At 48.3% G+C, this 27,016-nt stretch overlaps 1 protein-coding gene across 2 annotated transcripts in view; it reads left to right on the top strand.

Moving 5' to 3' along the window:
- Window positions 1-826: 826 nt before the first annotated feature.
- IGF2BP1 (insulin like growth factor 2 mRNA binding protein 1) overlaps window positions 827-27,016 on the top strand; it is a 52,155-nt gene continuing 25,965 nt past the window's right edge. Inside the window, exons 1-3 of one of the 2 annotated variants that reach the window (XM_016931503.4) lie at window positions 827-899; window positions 1,075-1,577; window positions 2,766-2,826. In XM_016931503.4, the coding sequence (XP_016786992.1) occupies window positions 1,403-1,577; window positions 2,766-2,826 (236 nt within the window). In that variant the 5' untranslated portion in view covers window positions 827-899; window positions 1,075-1,402. The remainder of the gene's footprint in view (window positions 900-1,074; window positions 1,578-2,765; window positions 2,827-27,016) is intronic. The other variant, XM_016931502.4, reaches the window with a different exon arrangement.

Below are 27,016 nucleotides of genomic sequence, written 5' to 3'. Positions count from 1 at the left end.
CCCGCCCTTCGTCCCTCTCCCGCCTTCCCGCCAGGATCGGAATCCTGCACCCCAAACAAAGTTCCGAGACCCGAACCTAGGGCTTAGAGAGCTGCCAGCAGTGTCCCGGGTGGTGCAGGCTCTGGAAACTCCACCTGTCTGTCCCCGACTCTGGGAGGGAAAAGGGGACCATTCAAATCTCCACCCGGTCACTCCCTCCCTAAGACCTCCCCCTTCAGTTCGCTCCGGTTAGCCCTAGCTATCACCCCCTCTTCCTTGTCTCCCACCGTTCCTCTCTCCTGGAGTCATCTCTGGCCAGTTCCGCGTGTTCCCCTCAGAACCCCGAAACGTTATCATTTAACAGCCGGACCCCGGGTGCGAACCACCCTTTCTCCCGTGGGGATCTCAAAACATTATTTCCTGCGGCTTCCTCGTTCTCCACTGGGATACCCCGTTCCCAGTTTTCCAGTCCCGCGCTCGCAGGGTCCCCCGGTCCTGCATCCCCGGAGGCGGGGGAGTTTCGTGGGGCTGGCGTGGGGAAGGCGGAGACCCCCCCCCATTTAAACATCTAGGGAAAAGGTGCCTTTCTTTTTAAATCACCAGCTCGTGCGACCCTCTCCTGAAGACCCCAGAGTCTTCGGCTTCTCTTTGTCTATCTCGGCCGTCCCCCGCCTGTCAGTCGCTAGCAGTTAACCGGGGAGGGGTGAGCAACCCCGCCCCCCAAAACGAATGAAAAATAACCGTACATTTTACCCTTTAAGACATGTGAGATCTGGGCTGGACCATCCTCCCCCAGTTTGGGCTGGGGTAGGGGGATGGGTGGGGGCGGAGCGCTTCCCTAGGGGCCAGGTTCTTGCAAAGGGGGAAGGGGCCTGTAGAGCTTCAGGGACGCTGCCCCACCGCCCCAATTTACCCCGGGGGTGAGTTGAGTTCCCCACCCTCAGGCGGGAGATTATCGGGTTTGGCCGGAGGGCCGAGGGGCCCTGTGGCGTCGGGGGTCTTTCCCTGCAGGGTGGGTGGGGGCTGTCACCACGTGGCTTCTCCTTTTTTTTTTTTTTTTTCCGCTCCATTTTTTTTCAAGTCGATTTTATTTAGAGGCGGCGCCAGGGCGGCCGCGGAGAAACGTGACACACCAGCCCTCTCGGAGGGGTTTCGGACCGAAGGGAAGAAGCTGCGCCGTGTCGTCCGTCTCCCTGCGCGCCGCGGGCACTTCTCCTGGGCTCTCCCCGAACTCTCCCGCGACCTCTGCGCGCCCTCAGGCCGCCTTCCCCGCCCTGGGCTCGGGACAACTTCTGGGGTGGGGTGCAAAGAAAGTTTGCGGCTCCTGCCGCCGGCCTCCCCGCCTCTTGGCCTAGGAGGCTCGCCGCCCGCGCCCGCTCGTTCGGCCTTGCCCGGGACCGCGTCCTGCCCCGAGACCGCCACCATGAACAAGCTTTACATCGGCAACCTCAACGAGAGCGTGACCCCCGCGGACTTGGAGAAAGTGTTTGCGGAGCACAAGATCTCCTACAGCGGCCAGTTCTTGGTCAAATCCGGCTACGCCTTCGTGGACTGCCCGGACGAGCACTGGGCGATGAAGGCCATCGAAACTTTCTCCGGTAAGAGCACAGCCACCTCCCGGAAAAGCCACAACGAGAGCCCCGAACAACGGAGACCCGCACCTTCCGGTTCCTCTCCCGCCAACTCCTCTCTTCCCGGGCCTGCGGGGTTTGGCCTCCGTACCCACCCTCGACCTACCCCCTTCGATGCCCCCTCCCTCGCTCTGCGCCTCCCACCCCCGCGCAGAAACATTCGGGATTTCCTCATCCCTTTCTCCCAGCCTGAGATAAGGAGCTCTGGCTTCCCCCATCCCTCCTCCCCACCGACGGGGCGGGAGCCCCCACTGGCAGTAGTGGGGGGTTGAATTTAGGGACACGGGGATGACCCCGGCTGGGCGTTATTTCCACGCCCAGCCCCTCCCTATCCGCCGGTGGACGCCCCCCCAGCTGGAAAACCCCGGCTCCCGTTCCTCAGTCTTAGGCCTTTCCAGGCGTGGAAGGGGTACCCGGACCGCCTGCGATCTGTCCGCTTCGCGTGGGGAATGCAGCCCTCCAGCAGGACTTGCAAGGAAGGGGGTCCTGCCTCCCGCCCAGGGCCTGGGGCTTGAGCCATTTTGATTTGAAAGTGGGGCGTGAGCGGGGTGGCGCGGCGGCGGCGGCGCCGGGTCGCCATGCTGCTTCCCGAGACGCCGAGGCTGGGCCGAGAGGCGCGCGCGGTGGCAGTGAGGGACCCTCCCCGCCAGGCCCCGCTCCGCTCCCCCAGGTCCACCCCTTCCCAAACCAGCCCCGACAGGTGACCGCTCCGTGGCCCAAAGCCCGTCTTCCTGGCCAACAGAGAAAAATAAAGTTTCATTCTGCACACTGCCTCCCGCCCCGCGCCCCACTTTCTGAGGAACGGGGAGCCCTTTCTTTCCTGGCTCCTTCTTCCCACATCTGGGAGCTGTGTAGGCAGCGCACCCACACAAATGGCCTCGCACCTTTCCCAAATCGGGATTCCAGAGCGATCCACTCAACAAGCCTCAGTGATTTAATAAAGCAAAAATTAAAAAATGAATAATAACGAATTTACAGACTCCACCATTCCTAGAGCAACCTTTTTCCCATCTGGATGCGGAAGCCACTGCCTGGATTCCTAGGAAGATCTCGAATCCCAGTAACTCCTGAATTATCCTAGTGTCTTTTCCCCTTCCTCTTCCCACCCCCAACCCCTGTTCAAGCTCTCATGGTAATTTTTTTTTTCATCTTTAGGGAAAGTAGAATTACAAGGAAAACGCTTAGAGATTGAACATTCGGTGCCCAAAAAACAAAGGTAGGAAAGAGCTCTTTTCTGGTGGGGGGGGCCGCGGGGGTGTGCTGTGAAGCTGTGTTCAGGGGTCCATAGCGTCTCCAGTGGAAGAAACCCATTACTGGTCTTTCCCACCCCCAACTCCGGATGTTGGGGGCAGGGAGGGAAGATTGGCCAAGATCTTGTAATGGGTGGTTTACAGCTTGTAAAAAAAAATAAATAAATAAGTTGGGGCTGGGGTAGGCTAAAAGATGTTACTTGCAGAATTAAAGGGGAAAGAAAATCAATAGGGGAGAAACCTTGTGGAGTTTGTTCAACTCGTGGGGCCGTTTTTTGTGGGGAACCTTAAAATCTTTGAAGAGTTCAGACTCACGGCGATTTCTGCAACTTCGTAGTAGGCCTCATTTTCTGTTTTTCCCACTCTTTCCACACCATAATTCTTAAGTGGATTGCCCTTCTCCCGAAGCGATGTGGAATGAGTTTCCCGGCCCCCAAAGAATCCCCTTATGCTTGTACTTTATTTATATTTCTGCAACAGGCAAAGACTTTTTATTTTCCATGGACTCCCCACCCCCAGTCCCTCATATCTCACATCATCCCTCTCCCCAGCTGGATTTTCCAAAGAATATGCCTTGGCTGTACTATCCTTTTCGAGCCCCCCTACCCCCACTCCTTCAGCCCATTGTTACCAGGGGACCATCTGGGGTGAGAGCTTTGTGTTGAGGCTGTGAGCTGGGGCTCTTTGGAGGGTCTAGAACTCCGTGGATGAATGGTGTGTGTGTGTGTGTGTGTGTGTGTGTGTGTGTGTGTTCGTGTGTGTTCCAATACCCTCTATCCTCTCTCTTCAGCAAAATGGGGTACCTCCATCATACTTACCGAGAATTCATGGTGGATTTCAAATCTTGCATTGAACTCTGAAACCTTCCCTTGAACTCTGGCTGGGAAGTATAAGGGCAGAGTCTTTCTACTTTCTCAAATCAGACTTTAAACATGTTGACAGTGTAGAGTTTGCTCTCATGTCCCAAGCTGGAAAGCAGCCCCCAGTAAATCTTTGATCTTCCTCACCCCCCATTTCAACTGAAAACTTGGTACATTTCAGGATAGTCTCTGGCCTTTTCCGGGTAGATGGGAGGTGATGACTGCTTTTTCTGGGGGACCATTAAGAAGGCCTAGAAAGTTTAATGTGAGATAAAAATCTGTTCAGTGGCTTAGCTTGATATTTAAGTAACTTGGAACTATTGTGTCTATAGATCAATATGGCTTGTTACTACGTTTATAGAGCTTGCGATTTAACTTCACATGTTTGAAATACCGTGTTATTGGAAAGGCAATTAGAGTTAGGAGTAAAGAGGCAATAAAATGGGAAGGAAGAAAAGAAGTCTTATTTGTTATTTTGAAACATTTTCTGGCACTGACACCAGCAGGTTTATTGAAAAGGATATGGATATTTGAACTGAAAGCTGAGTGTTGATGAAAAATATCCAGAATAAGTGGAATTCTAAAATATGTGGATTTTTTCTTTTGCTCTTGAGGATGGTTTAAATTTTAGGGAATAAAGTGAAAAGCAAGAGAAATAGCAAAACGTGATGAAATGGAACTCAAAACATTTATATTTTAATTTTCATGGTGCCCTGTATTTATGAATCTTTTTCCCCAAGCCATCTGCTTGCTTTTAAGTCATTTCTAGGCCCTTGTTCCCTCCAAAATGCATTACTGAGGGCTCTTTTTTGAGTTGGAATGGAGAGGGGGTTTGTGAGAAGACTGGGTAAAAAAAAAAAAATCTGTCCACACCCATATTAAATTAGATCTTTTATGTGTTCTCCCCCTTCCTGAAATAATTTTTTTAGCCCAAACATTGAGTCAGTTGTGTTTTCTTTGCTTTTTATTTTGGTTGGTGGTGAGAAGGCACTTCATTTTTCTAGAATGAATCAATTTTTGAAGTCTCAAGATTTAAAAAAGAAAGTTTGTTTTCATTAAGTCAGTTTGCTCTATCATTTTGTGTCTTTGAGGAAGTATGTTGTGGTATGTGTCTTTAGTCTGTGTCTGAAAAGTATTTCGTCAGTTAGGTTTGTTACTGACTTTCCATCTCATGGATGTATAGAACAGGAACTAGTTAATTATGACTAATATATTCTAAGCAAAATGAAGAACTATACAAATAATATTTTGTGTATATATACTCTTGTATTTTCCTTATGAACTCTTCTTGAGGCATTCAGTTCCAAATGAACTATGATTTCAGTTTCTAAAATAATTCATAAAAACCCAACAACTAAATGTTCCTGGTTGTTTTGTTTTGTTTTTTAAGGGGGGAAATCAAACAAAAGATATGCTGTAGCAATACCTCTTAATGTATTTTGTTCTTAGTTTGAATTTATTTGATACATATAATTTGTACCTTTTTAAGAACTCAAGAGGCCGAACACTATGCATTTCAACTGAAAACAGCAGTTAGCTTGAATTTTTAAAATGAGGTGATATTAATTTCTTAGAGATCACCATCTCAAACCCCCTTAGTGTTGGAATTTGGTTAACAATTTGTGCTTTTTTGTTGAGAATTTGTATATGTTCACTGCCAGATACTGAGACAAAAGAGAAAAACCAAATGCATTTAAAAACAGTTGTGGAAAGGGCTTGTATATGTTTTATTCTGAGAGACTTAGGAGTAGTTGAGGTAAAGGGGGTACCATTTTAGTGTGACTTGATTACTTTGAGACATGATTTGGTTTTTAAGGGAATTAAACCTTTGTTACACTTGCCACTGTGGTGTGCCTTTTTCTAGAGGAATGTGACCTAAAGATAGCATATTCACTGTCAACTGGTGTCATCAAAATAAAAGGTGTTACTGTTAATTAAGAAAAAAATGAAAGAGATGCAGTGAATCATTTTTTTAAAGGTGAAATGTGTTCACATTAAATAATTCTAAGTTTGGTGATTTCTTTAGGCAGATTAATGGTCCTTTTCCTCTATGTTGACTAAAAATGAGGTGGGCTAACTCCCTTAAGTACCTATTAAACAAAATTAGTTTTATAAATCATTCATAAAATTGAGAACTCCCAAAAGAAAGTGTCCAAATTTTACAGTTTAATTTTTTGAAGTTAACAGCTTTAAAAATCTGTGAAGGGATGTCTTATAAATGGCAAAAAATATTTTAAATATATTTTAACAATGATTTGTCGAGGCTCTGAAGAAATCACTGGATCACTAAATGTTTTCAAAACAACCTAAAAATTGTCTTCAGAAATGGATTTGCACTTAAGGAAAAAAGAAAACCTACCTTGTACTTTCGGGCTGAAAATGAATGAAGAGGGGTTAAAAAACAAGGGAATGAAAACTACTAGAGCGGGAGGGTTTTCAGGCACTTTTACTTTAATGGTTGTAATTATGAATTAGTATCCAAGTCAAAAAGAAAGTTTTTAACTCATACGAGGTAAAAGATAACATGTGACTACTATTCAACATGGAAGTTTAAAGTAGAAACAATTGATGACTCTTTTAAAAAGGTTTTCTTATTAATATTAGGTTAGAATTTTTTTTTTTTTTTTTGCTTTACATAAGTGAAAAAAATGGTTGAATGTTAAGTTTTTGTGCACTGTTTGGAGGAAAGGTGGAAACTGGGGTACATTCTTTCCCTATTTTAATTTCCACCTAAAAATTAAACTTTGCAAATTCATAAATTAGTTTCCTTCACTGCTGGTAGAAATCCTTAACTGTTCTCATTTGGGTGGTCAGTATTTCAAGATGAGAGTTTTGTAAGAGCAGTGGCAACTGACCCTTAGAAGAATTGTAGGTTTCTAGAACCCCTTATTTTATGACCCAACTTAAAAAGATGAAATTTTACCATAATGGTTTCTCAGATGGAGAACTTTTTAGTAAAAAGGGGGAAGAACTGCAATTCCCATCACTAATTTATTCAAAGTATTGTTAATTGTTGAAAAGGTAAAGTTTTAATGGCACAGCTTTTGGTGGAAAAAAACATAATTATGTTTCAGAGATTAAATACATGACATTAGCAATTGGAAGAACCTTGATTCAAAGGTTCTGAGCTTCTAATCTTTTAAAATTACCTTAATATGTATCATTTTAATCTGTGTGTGGGTACTTTTAAGGCTTACTTTTTAAGAGTGTATTTATACTATACTTTAATGTGTAGCAGCCAGTTGACAAAGATACTATTGAGATAGTCTACTTGAGTATACAATTTTAAAACATTTTAAAATTCAGATCTGGTTTAGTTGAGTGAGAAGTGGGGAACAGCAAGTGCTATTTGTTCAAGTTTAAAGGTTTTGTGAAGAGTTATTTAGTGGTTAGATCTGTTGATTTTTGTGTGTGGGGTGGTAGTGGTGGTGATGGGGTTGTTAGAATAAGTTTATGAACCAAAGGCATTTGAAGAACGGACATTTTCCCAGCTGTTAGAATTTAAAATAAGTGTTGTTCGTTCCCTATCCTCTTAAAAGATTCTTGAAATGTGGCTAATGTTTTCCAGAAAGTGCAGCTTAGAATTTGGGATGGGAGTGTTAGGGAGAGAAAAGGGGAGGAAAAAAGCAGCAGGGGGAGACTGGAGAAATCAGACGAGTTAGTCCCGGCTTGGAAATTCCAGACGGGGAGGGGGGAGGGAGAGAGGGAGGGAGGGGAGATACGGGGTTGGGTGGATTTCCCGCTTCCCTTTTAAAGGGGAGCGGCTGGAGGCTCACAGTGTTACCCACGGGAGAGGGGTCGGAGACGGGTGGTAGACTCAGCTCAGGGCAAGGCTATATTTGCTTTTGGAGTTGCCGGCCTTCCCTTCCCCTTTCAAAAAAGAGAGAGAGTAGAGAGAGAGAAAGTGGCGGCGGCGCTGCAGGCTCTTCCTGGAGCGCTCGCCCCGGCCCGGCGGCCCTAACCTTCCCCGCCCGCCCCCGCGCCAGTCCCAGCCCGGCAATCTCGTCTCGCTCTGAGGTGGGGCCGCCCGCCTGCCTTCTCTTAACAAGCCCCTGACAGAGAACATCCGCTGGCCTGGGTCTCCGAGGAGGACTTCCCCTCTCAGATCCCTGAGACCCCAGGAGATCCCAGGCCGCTTGTGGTGCGCCTTAGTCCTGGGAACCCCAGATCGCAAACCTCGCAGCAGATACCCCACGAGAGGGTTCCCCCTCACCGGCTGCGGGCTGCAGACCCTTTCCAGCACCTGGGCTGCCTCAAGAGCTCTCCATTCTAAGGCAAAAAGCCAGTGGGTAAATGTGAAGTGAAAAGAGGCAAGAAGAGAGGAAGAGTGGGTAAAGGGAAAATAGGATGAGACAGTTGGAGAGAAAATGGAAGTGCAAGTAGCTGTTCCTCTCTCCCAGTAGCTGGGGTCTTGGCCTGAGAAATAGAACCTTAAAGAGTTAAGTGTCAATTTAAGTAACCTGCAATCTTTACAAAATGAGCTGTTTGTGTCTGTCCACAGGTCCTGAAGGCTGACCGAAACAATAACAGAGGCAGTAATAGTAGTCAGAGGTTCTATCCATGGATTTTGTTTATCTTGTAAAAGAGAGACAACAGGCCTTCCAGTTGGCCACTGGCAAGGCTCTGAGGATCTTTCTCAGGGTCTCAGCCAGTCTTCGACTCCATGTTAGTGTAAAACTTCTGCACCCCATCCATTTCCACCTTTCCTCTCCTCCCCTATACCTTTTTAAATGCCTGTCAAAACAAAAAGCAGAAGGAAATGTCTCTCAAACCTGTACTCAAGAAAGTGTATGCCCATTTGGTTACCGATAGTTTGGTTAAAAATGATCCTGTAAGATACCACCTGATACACACCATCGCAAGGGCAAGGAGGCAATGCCAGCAGGAAGCTATGTAGTCCCCAGGTAGTGACTTCATTCTACTAGGAGAACTTGGATGGCCCTTCAGATTTTGATCAGAGGAGACTATGTACTTATTACTGGATAGAAGGGGGCTCATCCTACTATTAAAATGTATTGCAGAGCCTGCTTTGTAAGACCTGCTTACTACCTTGCAGCACAGTAGGTTTGCAATAATACAACAGGCTGGAACAAACTTTTGCCCTAACCATAGTCGACTGACAAAATATATGTTGATTACAGGTAAGTCACAGAAAAGTAGGTTTGGACCTCATACTTTTAATACAGTTGGGAAAAACCTGATTGCAACACACTGAAATGTAACTGTGTGCAGAACAAACACCATCAGAAATGCAGTCCTTTTGCATTTTGGGAAATCCAGGTTCCCAGGAGCATGGCTGGTCATAAGCAAACTGCTTTTGACTGAAATAGAGAGCAAACAGCTTGATGATTAAGAGAAGTTTTGAGTGGATTGTGCAGATAATTTCAAGACCCCTTAGGACAAGTCTGGTTATTAGACAAGTGGCATTTTGGTGGCTGGAAGGCATGTAAGGGATGGTGTCTGATATGGGATGGCTGGAAATTTTGCTTATAGTTTAGAGGAGGGTTGTGGAGAAAAATCCCATAATAGAGGAGGCAGGAGAAGAGGGGAAGCTCTACATTTTCTCTTTCCCTTTCTACCATGTCTGGTTAGTGGATTCTAGTCAATCCTCTATACATTTCCTTATGAAAAGAAGGTTAAGGAGAACTTCAAATTTTTTTTTTTTTCATTTTGAGTTAATTTTGGTTAAAAACTCAATCACTCATTCAGGACAGGCACGGTGGCTCACATCTGCAATCCTAGCACTTCTGGAGGCCGAATAGGGCAGATTACATGAGGCCAGGAGTTCAAGACCAGCTTGGCCGACATGGTGAAACCCTGCCTGTACTAAAAATACAAAAATTAGCCAGGTGTGGTGGTGCATGCCTGTAGTCCCAGCTACTCGGGAGGCTGAGGCCAGAGAATTGCTTAAACCTGAGAGGTGGAGGTTGCAGTGAGCCGAGATCGCACCACTGCACTCCAGCCTGGGTAACAGTGAGACTGTGTCTCAAACAAAAACAAAAACCAACTCAATCACTCATTTGGATGTTTTGGCCACTTGAAATGGAAAATGTTAAGTCTGAGTGAAATTTGATTGGATAGTTTAGTTTAGTTGATTGGATATAGTTAGGATCTTTAAGGGGAGAAATCAGAGAATTCAGAAATATGTGTGTAATGGTTGTTTGTGTGGTCTGAGCTCTTTGGCAAAGAGGAACAAGGAGGAAAGGAATCATTCAAAATTCTTAAGGCTCCAGGAGGGAAGAAGTGCTGTTAGGTCAGAGTCTTAATGACCTACCCTAGGTCTCTCACTCATCCTTTACTGGGGTCTGGAGGAAAGGTCTTCCTCCCAGGAGAATTCAGTGTTTAAAAGCTTGAGCTCAATTTCTGTAACTGTAAAGAAGTGGTCCTAATAGTAGTACACAATAGCTCTTATTGTTATTATTTTGTTGTAGATATTGACTTCTGTCCCTCCTGCCCTAGCCATTGTTTGTCCTCCTTTGAAGCTTTACAGTTGTATCCTACCCTGCCCCATATAGCTGTGGTTAGCTCCATGAGTATTAGAACTGATCAAGTGTACAGATGCCTGAAAATGTGTCCATGAGAGGTTGTCTTTGAACTGTGTGTGTCAGCTTGGGCTACATATCTAAGGCACTAGGAACAGTGATGGCTAGGCATGTTGAAGGGGATCTGTGCGTAGGGTGCTTTGGTAACTCTACCTGTATGTTGAAAGGAAAAGCCACCTTTTAGTGGAGAGAGTTGAAGCTCACCAGGGCAACCCCACAGAGCCCCTAGATTATAGATTCCCCCAGTACATTCTCTGAGACAGAGGCTTGGAGAGATGAGGCAAGCATGGTGGATAATGCTATTAATTGTTCTTTAGGGGAAACAGGCCATTTATTCTGTTATCGTTTATGCCCTGAACTTGGTCCAGGTTCCTAGCTGAAATTTCACACTTTACGGCTACTGTCAAAGGTGTACATGTAGAGTAGGGACATTGGTGAGAGGGGAACTAACTCTGCATATAAGGTAGGTGTTGTAAGAATTCAGGATGAAGGGGACTGTAAGAATCCTCCTGGGGGTCTGAGGAAGGAAGAAATGAGAGTGACCTCCCCCATCTGCTGGGATGGGTATGTTCATTTGCATGTCCTGCTCTTGGTAAGCTAACAAAGTAGGCATTCAGGAACTGGGGATCCCTAGATGCCCAGGGGGTGACTGCACACATTGTTCCCTACTTCTTCTGCTTCTGTAGTGTCCTCACATTCTCTCCCTGGTTCCCTGGTCTGGAACCAGTTCCCAAAGATGCACTCAGAACCCACCTTTATGCCCACTTCTTCATTTCAGCCCTCTGCTCAAAGGCTGTGTGCCATAATGCAGGCACATGGGTGGGTGCATACACATACATACACACACGTCCATAGCCCCAGCCCTCGGAATAAGGGTTGAACCTTCTTACTGGGATGGGGAGGAAAAGGGCTTCCCATCCGGATGTGGTTTTCAGTCTTTTAACAGGCTTGTGACTTTAATCATTTACTATAAAGGGTTTTACAATTAGTTTATGCAGAATGATGTATTGCCTCTTTCTGGAGTGGCATTTGGGATTGCTTGGGGCTCGTCAACTTTTCATTAGGGACTCTGAGGAAGAGAAAATGAGGGGAGACAGGAACTGAAATGGGAGCTATTGGGTGGAGTAAGCTTGTTGAGGATGTCTATTCAAAGTTAGAAATATTTATTCTACTTCCTCCTTAAGGTCTCTAAGTTGCTTGGGAGGAGAACTCCAACTGTAATAGAGACCAGTTGCTTTGGCAGGATTTGGAGATGAAGTTCTAAATTAAAGGGCAGGCCAGGCGCAGTGGCTCACGCCTGTAATCCCCGCACTTTGGGAGGTTGAAGTGGGTGGATCACCTGAGATCAGGAGTTTGAGACCAGCCTGACCAACACGGTGAAACCCCGTCTCTACTAAAAATACAAAAATTAGCTGGGCATGGTGGCTGGCACCTGTAATCCCAGCTACTTGGGAGGCTGAGGCAGGAGAATCGCTTGAACCCAGGAGGCAGAGGTTACAGTGAGCAGAGATTGTGCCATTGCAGTCCCGCCTGGGTGACAAGAGTGAAATTCCATCTCAAAAAAAAAAAAAAAAGTAAATAAATTGAAGGGCAAATATAATTCTTCACAGAGAGATATGGCTGTTGGTGGCTGCAGCCAGTGTATTCCAAACAAGGACTAGATGTACTAGGATGTTGGCTGAGGAAGCAGCTAGATTCAGAAGAATAATCTTGTTAAAGGTCTTCCTACAACTTATTTAAACTTATTTAAAATCTAGCTGACTGAGGTTATCTATAGGGTTTTCTTCCTCTCTATATTTATTACCATTTGGTTAAGATATGCTGCTGCTGTTGGCTTTTTAGAACAGAGAGGAGTGATTGCTGTCCAGAATGAGCTCTGGGTGTAGGCAGGAGGTGGAACAGAATGATCTTCACAAACCTCTAATATTTCTGTGAGATAATCTTTGTTCCACTCTTCTACCCTTGCCCCTCTTGCTGGCCATCTTGAATGAGTAGTTTCTTTTAAACTTCTAACTAAAAGAGGAATGCTGTCTGTCTAGGCCCAAACTCCTTTGCTCTCTTCTCTTAAAAGCCCCATGGTTAGCAACTGTAGCCTGGGAGTGTGTGTGGGGTCCTTGCCTTAGTCACTGGCTGTTTGAAAAATAACTTAAAAAATATATATTTACAATGAAATGCCATGGGAGAAAACATTTAACAAGATGCTGCAGACGTCTGGGATAGCTTGCATATTGCTGCAAAGATTGGTACTTCTAATGTATTCATTCATGCATGCAGGCATGCATTCATCCAGTTATTTTTATCTAGTAAGAGTCTACTATTGCATGATATGCCCTTTGCTAGGTATTAGAAATACAATGAGGAACAAGTGAAAGACCCTGATCTTACAGTGCAGATGGAAGGAAATATAATTTTTTTTGTTTTTGTTTTTTTTGAGAGGGAGTCTTGCTCTGTTGCCCAGACCGGAGTGCTGTGGTGCCATCTTGGCTCACTGCAACCTCTGCCTCCCGGGTTCAAGCGATTCTCCTGCCTCAGCCTCCCCGAGTAGCTGGGACTATAGGTGTGCGCCAGCACCCCTGGCTAATTTTTGTATTTTTAGTGGAGATGGGGGTTTCACCATGTTGGCCAGGCTGGTCTGAAGCACCTGACTTCAGGTGATCCGCCCACCTCAACCCCCCACAAGGTGCTGGGATTACAGGCGTGAGCCACCGTGCCCTGCTGGAAATATAATTTAACAGATATTTCAGATATTTTCTCTTTGGAAACTTTTAGGTTTTTCTCTTTATCCTTGGTATTTTTTTTAAAAAAATTATTTTTAGGCTGGGCGCAGTGGCTCATGCCTGTAATCCCAGCACTTTGGGAGGCCAAGGCGGGCAGATCACTTCAGGTCAGGAGTTCAAGACCAGCCTGGCCAACATTTGAAACCCTGTCTCTAATAATAATACAAAAATTAGCCGAGCGTGGTAGTGCATGCCTGTAATCCCAGCAACTCTGGAGGCTGAGGCAGGAGAATCTCTTGAACCTGGGGGGCAGAGGTTGCAGTGAGCTGAAATCGTCCCATTGCACTCCAGCCTGGGCAACAAGAGCGAAACTCCATCTTAAAAAAAAAAAAAATTAATCGTAAAATATGCAAAAAGCTAAAATTTACCATCTTAACCATTTTAAGTATATAGTTTTGTGACATAAACATACCTGGGCGCGGTTGCTCACACCTGTAATCCCAGCACTTTGGGAGGCCGAGGTGGGGGGATCACCTGAGGTCAGGAGTTCGAGACCAGCCTGGCCAACATGGTGAAACCCTGTCTCTACTAGAAATACAAAAATTAGTCGGGCGTGGTGGCGTGCACCTGTAATCCTAGCTACTCGGGAGTCTGAGGCAGGAGAATTGCTTGAACCCAGGAGGCGGAGGTTGCAGTGAGCCGAGATTGCGCCACTGCACTCCAGCCTGGGTGAAAAGGAGCGAAACTCGATTTCAAACAAAACCAAACAAAACACAAAAAACAAAAAACATTCACATTGTTGTGCAACCATAACCTTTATCTATCTCTAGAACTCTTCATCTTGCAAAATTGAAACTCTGTAGCCATTAAATAATAACTTACCCATTCCTCCTTCCCTCTGGTCATTTCCAGTAAGTAGTAGTGCTGTGATTCAAAAAATGGCCATTTAAAAACTATTGCCAGTTTTACTTTTTCCCACATGGTGGTCATCTCTCTTTTTTTTTTTTTTTTTTTGTTGAGACAGTCTTGCTCTGTCGCCCAGGCTGGAGTGCAGGGGCACGATCTTGGCTCACTGCAAGCTCCGCCTCCCGGGTTCACGTCATTCTCCTGCCTCAGCCTCCCCGAGAAGCTGGGACTACAGGCGCCCGCCACCACGCCCGGCTACTTTTTGTATTTTTAGTAGAGACGGGGTTTCACTGTGTTAGCCAGGATGGTCACGATCTCCTGACCTCGTGATCTGCCCGCCTTGGCCTCCCAAAGTGCAGTCACCTCTTCATCCCAAAGAAAATGGAAGCCTTTGTGTGTCCCCTTTCCTGCATTAAATACTGATTATTTATTGAGTTTTTATTTAGCATTATTGGGTCTTTTCAGGTGGGGAAGTGAGACATAGAGATTGAGAGGGCTCCCAAAAGACAGAGGTACAAGGCCAAGTCTCTGCCCTCCAGCATTTTCACTTTAAATCCAGGAAAAACTGAGAGTACAGAGTCCAGGAGTCCACGCACTAAAATGGGAGGCACACAAACTCAGGAACGAAAATAGAGGAGGGAGACTTTAGAGCTAAGCTGGGTTTTGGAGGCAAGGCAGAAAAAATAGAGGAATGGGTTAAGAAGAGCCTCGTGGACCAGCCTGGCTAACATTGAAACCCCGTCTCTACTAAAAATACAAAAACTAGCCAGGCATGGTGGCGCGCACCTGTAATCCCAGCTTCTCGGGGAGGCTGAGGCAGGAGAATCGCTTGAACCCGGGAGGTGGAGGTTGCAGTGAGCCGAGATTGTGCCACTGCACTCCAGCCTGGGCAACAGAGTGAGACTCTGTCTCAAAAAGAAAAAAACAAAACCCTAAAAAAACAAAAACAGCCTTGTGGATGGACAGGGAGCTGTTTTCGGGCAGACCATTCACCTAGAAGAGGGAGGCATTCAGTGAGGATTCACAGAAATGAGGCTCTCAGTTGGTAGGGCAGCCACTCCTGTTTATTTCTCTTCTTGAGCATCTTTGCTTCTGAGCACTGTGAGGTGATAAGGCTCAAAAGATGAGTTCTTTCTACAATTATAGGAACATTTATTGAGTATCTGCTCAGCTCACACTGTTACTTCACCGAATTTCCCAAAGAACTCTGAAGGTATTATCATCTTCATTCTACAGAAGAATCTGAACTAAGGTCACACCTTCAATAAGTAGGAGTGCTGGCATTTCAAACCCAGGCATTTCTATTTCCAAAGTTGAGCTCTCTTAGAAGGTGTGAACTCTGGAGGTTGAGGCAGGAAGGTTGTGTGAGCTCACGTGTTTCACATTACAATGAGCTATGATGGTGCCATTGCACTCCAGCCTGGGCGACAGAATGAGACCCTGTTCCAAAAAAAAAAAAAAAAAAAAAACATTGGGAACAGGTGATCCTCCAATACTCAGGTTGAGGTTTTCTTGAGCTTTTTTTGCAGGGGCTGGGGAGTGGGGCGTAAGCTTAGCAGATAAAATTTCTCCTTGCTGTGAGCCTCCCCAGGCATGTCATACCTACCTTGCATTGTATTTTCCTATCACCGTTGAGATTTTCAGATTATCTTGAGTGGTTGAAGAAAATTGATTTTTTTTTTTTTTTTGGGAGATAGAGTCTTGCTTTGTCACCCAGGCTGTAGTGCAGTGGTGCAATCTCGGCTCACTACATACAACCTCTGCCTCCTGGGTTCAAGTGATTCTCCTGCCTTAGCCTCCTGAGTAGATACAGGCATGTGCCACCACACCTGGCAAATTTTTGTACTTTTAGTAGAGAAGGGGTTTGCCATGTTGGCCAGGCTGGTCTCGAACTCCTGACCTCAGGCGATCCGCCCTCCTTTGCCTCCCAAAGTGCTGGAATTACAGGCATGAGCCACCGTGCCCGGCCAGTTGAAGAAAATTGAGATGGATGGGTCCAGATTTTCTCCCCTTGTCTGGGCAGCTAAGATGGGAAATGGGAATTCTGTTGGAATGAAATAATACACTTGAGAGGAAGCTGAACAAAGTGGAAGAAAGATCTGAGTGGGGTTAGAACTTAGGTGTCAGCCTCAGCCTGTCCTTTTGCAGATGTGTAAGGTGTGGGATCTGAGGTCACTAACTCTTTTCCTGGGACTCTGTTTCCTTACCTGAATCCTCCCCATCTCCAGAAACCTCATAAAATAAGCTGGATGAGTGTTTTGAATTCTAGGAGTCTCCATCCTTTGACGCTTCTGGAAGGTACCAGGGCTGGAGCTTTAGGCTGATCCACCCCCTCTTTGTTTGGGTTCAAGCCACGGGAAAATGGGAGCTTGAGGGGAAGGTCAGGGATTGAGATGCTTCCCTTTCCCTCCTCCTCCTCCCTCCTCCCAGCAGGAAGGGACAAAGAGTTGACCTTTGTTACAGGTCTACAGAATCATAATTCATAGTTCATACATGTTAGTTTTTCTTTCTTTCTTTCTTTACACAGGGTCTCCCTCTGTCGCCCAGGGTGGAGTGTAGTGGCACGGTCACAACTCCCTGCAGCTTTGACTTTACCACCTCAAGCGAGAGCCTGAGCCCCCACAAAGTGTTGGGTTTACAGGCACCAGCCACCGCGCCTGGCTTCCATACATGTTAGTTTCTAAAATATCAGGAACCCAGTTACCTTTTTTTCCTGGCAAGCAGGAACAGGCTGCACAGTGTAGTGACATTTGCTGGCCAGTGTCACCTTGACCTCTCTGAGCCCGTTTTCTGATCTGCAGAATGGAAGTAGCAATATTCTCAGTCTCCCCTGGTTGTTGAGAGGCTCAACTCAGCCTCTTGTGGTGGTTCCAGGTTCATAGTGTGGGCAAAAAGAAGTACTTTGTGAACTCTAAAGCACTATGCAAAGGTGAGTTATTAACAAGATCATTAATTGATGACACCCCAAAAGGGCTGAAAGGTCATTCTCACCCCCAAACAAATGTCCTACTCTGCATGGGGGCGAGTATAACTTCTATTGTGACTTTGCTATGGAGCTTTCCAGAAGGCCTTGGGGACTAGCCCGGGAGGAGAGCCTTCTTTCTCTGCGGGTTCCGAAGGCTCCTAGTTCCGTGCCCCCACCCTGCTCCCAGGCCTTAGTTCCTGGCCTCACAGTGGGAGGCCTCCCGCCCCGTCCCGCCTCCTCCCGCGGCCCAGCCAAGGTCTCTAAGGAATGCCGCCTCCCGGGCCATTTTCTCCCCTCCAGCCTCCGCGGCCCCACTTCCAGCCTCTCCCTGGCTCCCCGGTTCCCTACCCCCAACCGGTTGCCACTTAAATGCTTGCAGGCCTGGTGCAGGCGGGAAGCCCCCTTCCCCCACAGGACCACCTCAGTCACAGCCCTGACCACAGGGAGGTCGGGTCTGGATTTACTAAAGGACCCCAGAGCGGGAGACTGCCCCTCGCCGGCTGCCTGGCTTCGCCACGGGGTCGGGTTTCGACCGGCCGGTGGCTCTGCAGAGAGACAAAGGGCAAAGTCCTGGGCCCCACCCCCACCCCGCAGCCCCTGGCGCGGGTCCCCTCCCCCTCGGGGCCCAGGGCGGGTAGCCAAGGGCCGCGGGTCCCCGCCGGACAGGTTTGGAGCGAGTCGGGGCGCCCAAGGGGGCTTTGGCGGTAGAACATTCGAGACCGTGCGGAGCCCTGTAGCGGAGGGGCTGGGGGGCTGCTCTGTCCCCCTCCTTGCGCGCTGCGGCCTCAGCCCACCCAGAGGCCGGGGTGGGAGGGCGAGTGCTCAGCTTCCCGGGTTAGGTGAGAGGGGCTGGGGAGGGGGCGACCGTGGGCACAGGCGGGGACAGCCCGCCCCTCAGCTGCGCCGTCTCAGTTCTCAATTGCCCGTTCACGAGGGCGCCCCTCCCCCGCCTCAGCTGCCGCCGCCCTTCCCAGGCACCGCACTATCCCAGTTAGTGGTTCTCCCCGCGGTCCCCGTCCCCCTCAGTCTCCGCCTCAGTCTCCCCCTCAGTCCCCGTCCCCATCTGTCTCCCCCCCAGTCGCCGTCCCCCTCTGTCTCCCCCTCAGTCTCAGCCCCCCAGTCGCCGTCCCCCTCAGTGGCCCGCTCTGCTGCGCTTTCCCCTGCTCCACCGCGAGGGGCCGTGTTCACCGCCTAGGTTCTCTTGGCCGTCCCCTCCTCCTGGCCAAGGATAGGCGAGAACCATCTTGGAAGGCACTCAGTCCTCCCAGACAGGATCCTTGGTGGTAGAACATTCTAGACCGTGCGGAGCCCTGGGGAGGAAAACCTCCACAGAGAGGGCACTTGAGGGGGAGGAGGGCCACGTTGGGGTCCTTGTCAGGGGAGAGACTGGCTGAGGAAGCGCCCGCCAGGAAGAAGCCAGCTGCAGCGCCTGTTTCCCACCGCAGGTCATGGTTGGCAGCTAGGGGGAGACGCGGATCCCTGAGGGCTCCTGCGCAGCGGCCGCCACTTATGGACACGCAGACCCTTTCGGGGCTGGTGCCCAGATGTTTGCCCATCGTCATCAGGGGGCACTAAGGACCCCGAGGAGCACGGGGATGTCTGCCGGGTCCTTCTCATGGTGCGGTGGGAAGCTGCCGAAGACAGATTGCTTTGGAGGCTGGTCTGGTTTCCTCTCCTTGCTCCTGAGAGGGCCACCTCGGCTGTTCCCTCTGCAGGACAGAGCCTGACTCTGTCTCTTTGCAAGGTACCTCTCATGACGCCTTCCACTGGGCACCAGCTTCATCCTCGGCCGGGCCTCTGAGACCCCGAGTGCCCGAGCGTGCGCTCTGTCGCCCAGGCTGGAGTGCAGTGGCGTGATCTCGGCTCAATGCAACCTCAGCCTCCCGAGTAGCTGGGATTACAGGCGTGTGCCACAACACCCGGCTAATTTTTGTATTTTTAGTAGAGACGAGGTTTCACCATGTTGGCCAGGCTGGTCTCGAACTTCTGACTTCAGATGATCCTCCCGCTTCTGCTTCCCAAAGTGCTGGGATTATAGGCGTGAACCACTTTGCCCGGCCGTGACCGTATGGCTTTTAAGCTTTCTGGAGAGAGGCTGGCATCTCCACCGGGGGCGAGAGCTAAACCAGCATCTCCAGAGAGGTGGGGCCGGGCCAGAGATGGTCTTCCTGCCCCCCACCTTTCCCTCGGTCGGAGCTCAGTAGCCTTCCCGACACCCGGGGGAAGATTCCGAAACTTCCCTTCCCACTGCCAGTCTGAGAAGGATCGTGAGCAATGTCCCTGAGGGGGACCTCCCCATCTCAGCTTGCAGGAGGGAGGCTCAGTTGCACAGCTCCCGTTGGGTCACCTCTTTTCTATTTGTCCCCATACTGTAGGTTTGTCCTGATGGTTTCTTCTCCACTTCCTCAGTCTACCCCAGGGACCCCCCATTCTCTGTGCTTCCACATGACCACTTCTCCTCTTTGGGAGCCACTCAAAGTGGGGGAGAGGGTGGCAGTTGGAGACCAGGCTGATGTGGAATTTGTCTGGAAAGAGCTGGACTGTCCCAGAGCTTCTGTTTTGGCCTCCTTGGGGGCTGCTCAGATGGGCTTTCTTGTCAAACTATTTCCGAGATAGGCGAATTGAGCAAAGTATTCATGCTGAGGTTGGCTTGACCCCACCGCCACTTAGCACCTTCCACAAGTTGCTTCCTTCCTCCCCCAGAGCAAGATGACATTTTGCATGGTAGGGATTTTTGGTGAGCACCCTTTCACCCCACTAACAAATCTCCCTGACAGCCATCCAGCCGTATTATAGGGCACTTAGCTCTTCTGCAAGTGAAATCCCGTGCCCAAATTAGAGCCGCATGCAGTAAAAGCCAGTTGGCACGCACTTAACCATACAGAATATGGGCACTTTTCCTGCTTCTGACGTCGGGGCTGTTCAGGCTTCTGCTGTATTAACACTTGTCTTCAGAAAGAAAGCAGTGGAGTTTGGTGCAGTGAGCACAAGCAGCCTACTAGTCCTGCCTCCAAGTTGGCAAGTCTGTTTCCTTCTCTGAGCCTCAGTTTCTCCATCTGTGAAATGAGGGTGACTGTTCAGCATCCTCTCAGGCTTCAGAGGCTTACCCCTTTCCTTTCTGCCTCAATGTATGAATCTGATGTTTTTCAACTGGAACTTCTTGGTGACAGATTAAGGTGTGTGTATTGTGTGTGTGCGCGCGCGCGCGTGTGTGTGTGTGTGTGGGATCATATAAGCTGAGTGATTCCCTTCTCTCCCCTAAATATGGGTAGAAGAGCCCTCCAGAGGAGTGGGAAGAAGGGTTCAGCCCAGAGTAGCTCTTGGTGACCTGCTTTTCCTTCCTACTTTTCCCCCAACAAGTAGTATAGGAAGGAGGCAGTGCGTGTATGCCACATACATTAAAAGACCTTGCTCACAGGGTGACAGTTGCATTCCAGTGGTGTCCTCACCTTCCAGTCCCCTCACACTCTGGCTTTCTTCGTGGTGGTGGCATCTGCTCTGCCCAGTCCCACATCTCCCAGTAGGTCAATGTTTTCTGGCCCCTACCCCTGCCAGCCTGCCACTCGACAGCCCGCCCGCCCGCCTGTCCTCCTGCCCCCCCGCCTGTCCTCCTGCCCCCCCGCCTGTCCTCCCGCCTGTCTGGCTGCCCTGCCTCTGGATCAGCCTGGCACAGAGCCCTGGGCTTTCGGCCAGCTCCTCCTCCCCTCCCCGCCCCCGCCCCCTTTCTCAGCTACTGCCATCCTGAAGCGTGCCAGGTCCGCCCCCTTCAGAAGTTTTCTTGGACAATTTTTTTTTTTCACCGCCTCTCCACCCTGTAGGGATAAGGAGGCGGGGTGGGGAGGAAGGACTGAGTCAGTGGTGATTTTCTGGAAAAGGCAGAGGTTGGCACCTTAGGGCAACTTCCAGATGGGAGCGACAACTGGGAGAGGGGCCAGCTTTGGGAGGGGGCTTCTACTCTGGTGTCAGCCACATGGAACCCTCTTGTTGAAGAGTCAGCAGAATCACCTACTTCTGAAGGGGTCCAGTGAGCAGCCCTCCCTCACTCCCTGGTTAGCTTTGTCCTCTTATCCCAAACCAAACCAGACCAAATCAAATCAAACCAGGTCCCCTGCTGGACTGTAAACCCTGTCAAAGCAGGGACCATGCCTATGTGCTGGGTACTGTAGCACAGTGCCCAGCACTGTCCAATAGAAATGCAATGTGAGCCATACATGTAAGTTTCTATTTTCTACGAGTCATATTAAAGAAACAGGTGAAATTAATTTTAAAGATAGTTAACCCAATATATAAAAAATTATCTCAACATGCAATCAATATAAATAATTATTAAAGAGATTGTTTTTTGGAGGGTACTTAAGTTTTAGAAATCTAGTATTCTAAACTAGATTAAAATTATTTTATATTCATTTATTTATTATTTTTCAAGTCAGAGTCTCACTCTGTTGCTCAGGCTGGAGTGCAGTGGCATGATATCAACTCACCACAACCTCAGCCTCCGGGGTTCAAGCAATTCTTGAGCCTCAGCCTCCCGAGTAGCTGGGATTACAGGCGCCTGCCACCACACCCGGCTAATGTTTTGTATTTTTAGTAGAGATGGGGTTTCACCATATTGGTCAGGCTGGCCTTGAGCTTCTGACCTCAGGTGATCCACCTGCCTCGGCCTCCCAAAGTGCCTCAACTTTCCGAGTAGCTGGGATTACAGGCATACACCACCACGCCAGTCTAATTTTTGTATTTTTAGTAGAGACAGGGTTTCGCCATGTTGGCCAGGCTAGTCTTGAATTCCTGACCTCAGGTGATCCACCCACCTCGGCCTCCCAAAGTGCTGGGATTACAGGTGTGAGCCACCACACCTGGCCTAACACTTAAAGTTACAAAATTAAAAATTCAGTTGCTCAGTTGGACTGGCCACGCTGTAAGAGCCTCAGTAGAGCAGCCACATGTAATTAGTGGCTCTTGTAGTGGACAGAGAAGGCCCAGTGTGTAATAGCCGTCAAGATAACAACAATAACAACAAAAAAGAATGGCTCCGAGCAGCTGGACCCTTACCAGAAACCACCAGCTTCTTGACTTCTGATTAGAAATCTGGTACCTGTTAGATGACGTGAGCATGGTGTGTGTGTTTTTGCAGGTTTGAAACATGTTTGTTGCTCACTCTTTTCCAGTATCCTGGGAACCCCAAACTGGCTCCCAGTCTAGCTTTGTTTTCTAATTGCCTCAGGCTGATTCCTTCTCTACTTGTTGAGATGCCTGCAGCCATGACTGAAGACTTGGATATCTTTGGGATGAAGTTAAATTGTGTTAGGTGGGGATGGGGGTTAGGGAGTGTGCCTTTACTTTGGGGTTATGGATGGATTCGAAAGTCTTCATTAACCCCTGAAATCTTGAAATGGTGTGCAAAGTGCATTTTTCTGGTGGAATGTTCTTGCCTTTTATCCTAATAGGAACTGTCTCAAAAAAAAAAAAAAGTTAAGAACCAGTTATTCAGACTATTAGGACACAGAAAATCCCTCTAATTAAGAAAGTGTTTCCTTATAGGTAGACAGGGTTGATCCCTGTCTGGGGACACAGGACCCTCTAAGATGGACTAACCCTACTCCTAGTTTCCCAAATGTGAGAAACTGAGGTCCAGAGTTGAAGGCCACACAGGGAGCCAGAAGCTTGGCCTGGGGGAGGGGTGGAGGTGAAGGTTCTAATCTGAAGATCCTGGTTTAATCCTACCTCTTTGCTGGAGATGAAAGTCCAGGCTTGACTCATGACAGGGGCCCTAGGGGAATTGGGGCCCCAAACTTGACAAGATTCCAAAACCTGCTCCCACCTTGCCCTCCTCCCTTCCTTCAACTGGCTTGCCCCACCCCAGTTTAAAGGCAGTCCTCCCTCTAGGGAGGGGTGAGGGAGGCCATAAACATGATTGAAAATGGCATCCTCGCTTCTGGGTATGGGGGCTGAAAGAAGGAGCAGGTTTGCAGAGGATTAGAGAAATCCCAGTCCCAGGGGTAGTTTTCAGTCTCCCATTCACACTGTGCACAGTGCTTTCCTGGGAGGCCTCTTTCTGAGACCATCTCATCTGGTGCATTTGCTCCTTCCTCCCTTGGAGCCCAAGCCCTTGTCTCCTTCCAATCCCCCGTAAGCTCCTCAAGGTTCTGGATTCTTTCGAATAGAACACCAATAGGAAAATTTCATCATTACTTCATACTAGTTTCTATTAATTTTGAACTGCTAATAACTTCAGAACTGGGTGAGCTGGAATTACATCTTTTTAGTTTTTACCTTTTTATTATGGAAAGAAATATAAACATAAAAGTAGAAAGGATAATGTAATAACCCCTCTGTGTACCATCCATCACTTAGCTTTAAAATTACCATGCATATGTAGTCTGTTTTCATTTTCCCCTGCGCTCTGATTATTTTGAAGCAAATCTTAGACATGTCATTTTATTTGTAACTATTTCAGTATGTATTTCTAAAATATAAGAATTACAATATGACTTTAAAAGATTGACAACAGGAGAGAGCCATTGTGCCTGGCTCCTAACTTATACTTTATTTATTTAGTTTGAGACAGGATCTCACTCTCTCACCCAGGCCGGAGTGCAATGGTGCCATCTCGGCTCACTGCAACCTCTGCTTCCCGGACCCAGGTGATCCTCCCATCTCAGCCTCCTGAATAGCTGGGACCACAGGTGCACACCTGGCTAATTTATATATATACACACACACACACACACACATATACACCCACACATATATACACACACACACACACATATATATACACACACACACACACATATATATGTATTTTTTTGGGGGGGTGGGGTGGGGTGGGGGACAGAGTCATGCTATGTCACCCAGGCTGGAGTGCAATGGTGCGATCTCACTGCAACCTCCCAGCCTCTTGGGTTCAAGCGATTCTCCTGCTTCAAAGTAGCTGGGGTTACAGGTGTGCTCCATTACGCCCATCTAGTTTTTGTATTTTTAGTAGAGACAAGGTCTCACCATGTTGGCCAGGCTGGTCTTGAACTCCTGACCCCATGACCCGCCCACCTTGGTCTCCCAGGGTGCTGGGATTACAGGCGTGAGCCACCGCACCTGGCCCTAACTTCTCCTTTAAAGGAAGGGAATTAACATGCCAGGCTCTGAGATTCATTATCTCATATAATTCTCCCTACCCACTAAGGTGGTATCAACGGATGTTTTACAGACCAGGGTACTGAGATAGAGAGGTTGAGTATCTTGTCTAAGTCACACAGCCATGCAGAACCACAGCCAGAATTTGAACCCAAAGCCTGTTTGAATCCAGACTCTTCGCACTGTCCCTATGCTGCCTTTTTGATGACATAAAAGGGACAAAAAGCATTTGCCAAAGTAAACTCACTTTAGGCTGGAGGACAAAATAAAAAACACTTAAGAGTTCTCATGACCCAGTGAACAGTGGGTCTGCACCGTGGAATTGCACTCCGATAAATCAAAACATCCCACCTATAATTCTTTAAGCTATTAACTTCTTCTTCCAGCTGCCTATTTCCATAGTTAGTTGAAAAGTGATTATTTGGCATATTGAACATTGACTAGGTATTTGATGACATCAAGAAATTATTGTCATCCTGGTGTGGTGGCTCACATCTATACAGCACTTTGGGAGCTGAGGTGGGAGGATCGCTTGAGGACAGACAGGAGTGTGAGACCAGCCTTGAAAACATGGTGAGGCCCCGTCTCTACAATTAAAAAAACAACAAAAAAAATTGGAGCCAGGCGTGATGGCGCATGTGCCTGTGGCCCCAGCTGCTCAGGGGGCTGAGGTGGGAGGATCCCTTGAGCCTGGGAAGTCGAGGCTGCAGTGAGCCAAGGTCTCACCACTGCACTCCAGCCTGGATGACAGAGCAATACCGTGTCTCAAAGGAAAAAAAAAAAGCAGGCTCTTTCCTAATTGAGAACTGTTTTCTTTTCTCTTTGGTGTAAGTCAGTGACACTTCTCTGAACTCTTGAGGTATGAAGGATGAGAAGTCTCAGCCCAGGGAGAGTTCCCAACCTCATCTCCCTCCCAGGGGCCCTGCTCCCTGTGCTTCCTGAATCTCTTACTTCCTACATAGCTTTTTAAGCTGTTGCAAGGATGCTCTTTCCCTCTGTTTTCTCCTGAATCACCCCTGGGCTTCTGGAGGATGGTCACTCAGTCTTTGTGGCTCTTATGCCTCCTCCTTGGCCCAGCAGCGTTTGAGAGGTGAGTCCTCAATAGCTGCTATGTATCTGGCAAGCTGCCGCCCCCGTCCCCACGTGCCCCACCCCTGGCCCAGGACCTGATAACTGCTCTGTACATCAAGGAAGGCAGAAGACACCAGAAGCCACAGCATGTTGGCACCCAGAAAAATAGGCTGGTGCAACTGTTGCCTTTATTGCCAGGGGCTGGTTGCTTCATTCTTTGAATCCACAGGTTTATCAGCTATAGGAGGGTGGTGGGGAGGGACTAATGAACTCAGAGTTCACCTTCCTTTTCTGAACAATGGCTGTTCATCGGTTTAGGCAATCCAGGCATATAGAAGGTGCCCAGGAGATACTGCCCATAGGGCAAAGGCACTTCACAGCTCTGGTAGAAGCTGGTCTACTGAAGTGCTGGAGCGGGTCCCTGGTCCCTGGACCCTTTAATTGGGGAGATGGGGGTGGTGCTCTAGGCAGTGGTATTTTTCACTATTTTCCCCACCAGTGCAGAAGTAAAATCTTAATAACTGTTAACTATTGTCAGCCCTACCCACCTGCCTCTTTCCATACTAGTCTGGATACTCCAGTTCCCTGGGACTGGGGACTTGGACATGGTTTGAGTGCTTACTACATGGCAGGCAGCTTGTTTTATAAAAGCCTTATTCAAGTTTCATAGGAGGTAACTAAGGTTCAGAGTGAAGAAGTAACCAGTTAGGGTGCTCTTAGCTTCCATCTGGATCCCCCAAGTTCCCAACACACTGCCCCAGCTCAGCCTACACCAGGCCTTCTCTAAGTGTTTGTGGAGTGAATGAGACTGGGACCAAGGGAAGGGAATACAGGTTACAGGGATCAGAAATGCCCCATGTGCTTTGAGGCCTGAAAGAAATTAGGTAGCACCATATTTAATAGAAACCGGGCCAAGGGCTTAAAAGACAAAGGTTCTTCACGGCCTCTGTGCCTCCCTGCCCCCCGCCCCGCCCCTCCCGCTGTTGTGTTTTAATCAGGGCTGGGGGCTTTGTTGAAAGGAGGCAGCCTGGAGGGGCCTGGAGTGGGTTCCCAGGGTGGGGTGTGTACCCTGGAGGGCTGGGTGAGTCCCTGCTGGTTGGGGGCAGGGGAGGGCTGCCAGGATGTCTTGTCTTTCATTGGTTGGGTGGCCCTGCCCTCCTCCCCCTCCCTCTCCTGGAACATTCCAGACATTCCAGACGATCTGCCTGCCATTGCTTTCAGGATATGGATTAACATCCCAGCAGAGATTTGATTTCACCACTGCCACCCTTCTCCCTTCCCCCATCCCCTCCACGAAAGAAAGCCTCTAAAACTGGGAGTTTGAAGTGTGAGGGAATTTTGACCTTTGACCTTAGATTGTACTAAGGGACCATCTTGAAAGAGCACACTTCAAACTGGGCCCCTAAACTGGGGTTCCCTTAGGCCCTTACTGGTTTGAACTCCCAGGTAAGCCACCCCCACCTCTCTGCCCTTCATCCAGACATCCAGAAGTGTACCCTTGAGGGAGGTCCTGGGCCTGGGCCGAAGCAATACCTGTTATAGGTGTTAAACTAGGTCTGCGTTCTCAACCTTCCAATGGCATGGCCATTTCTTTTCCTCATTTCTTCCGGCAGTTTTGCTTTCATTGTGAGGGCTTCTACATTTTCAGTCTGTCTAGTTGGTCATCGAATGAGTTGTAGGAAATTCCTCACAAGGGTAGATGTGGGGGTTCCCTCTTGGCCAATGAATTGAATCACAAAAAGGTGGTCTGATGGCATCTGGGGACCTGGAACTGGATTTGTATCTTACTATTTTGTCCTGCTATAATCTGACTTACTTAGGTCAAGTTCATGAACAAACCAAAGAAGACAGCCAAAGACAGAGATTCTCTTCAATGTTTATTTCCTTCTTTCCCCATTATTTCATCCCTGGGAGAGATTTCCTTAACATATTTTATGGATGAAGACTCTCCACATTTAGAATTG

The sequence above is a fragment of the Pan troglodytes genome, chromosome 19, assembly GCF_028858775.2.
Source record: "Pan troglodytes isolate AG18354 chromosome 19, NHGRI_mPanTro3-v2.0_pri, whole genome shotgun sequence".
Taxonomy (NCBI): Eukaryota; Metazoa; Chordata; class Mammalia; order Primates; family Hominidae; genus Pan; species Pan troglodytes.
The sequence above is the reverse complement of the archived record's forward strand: the minus strand, read 5'-3'. Positions and strand labels throughout refer to the sequence as shown.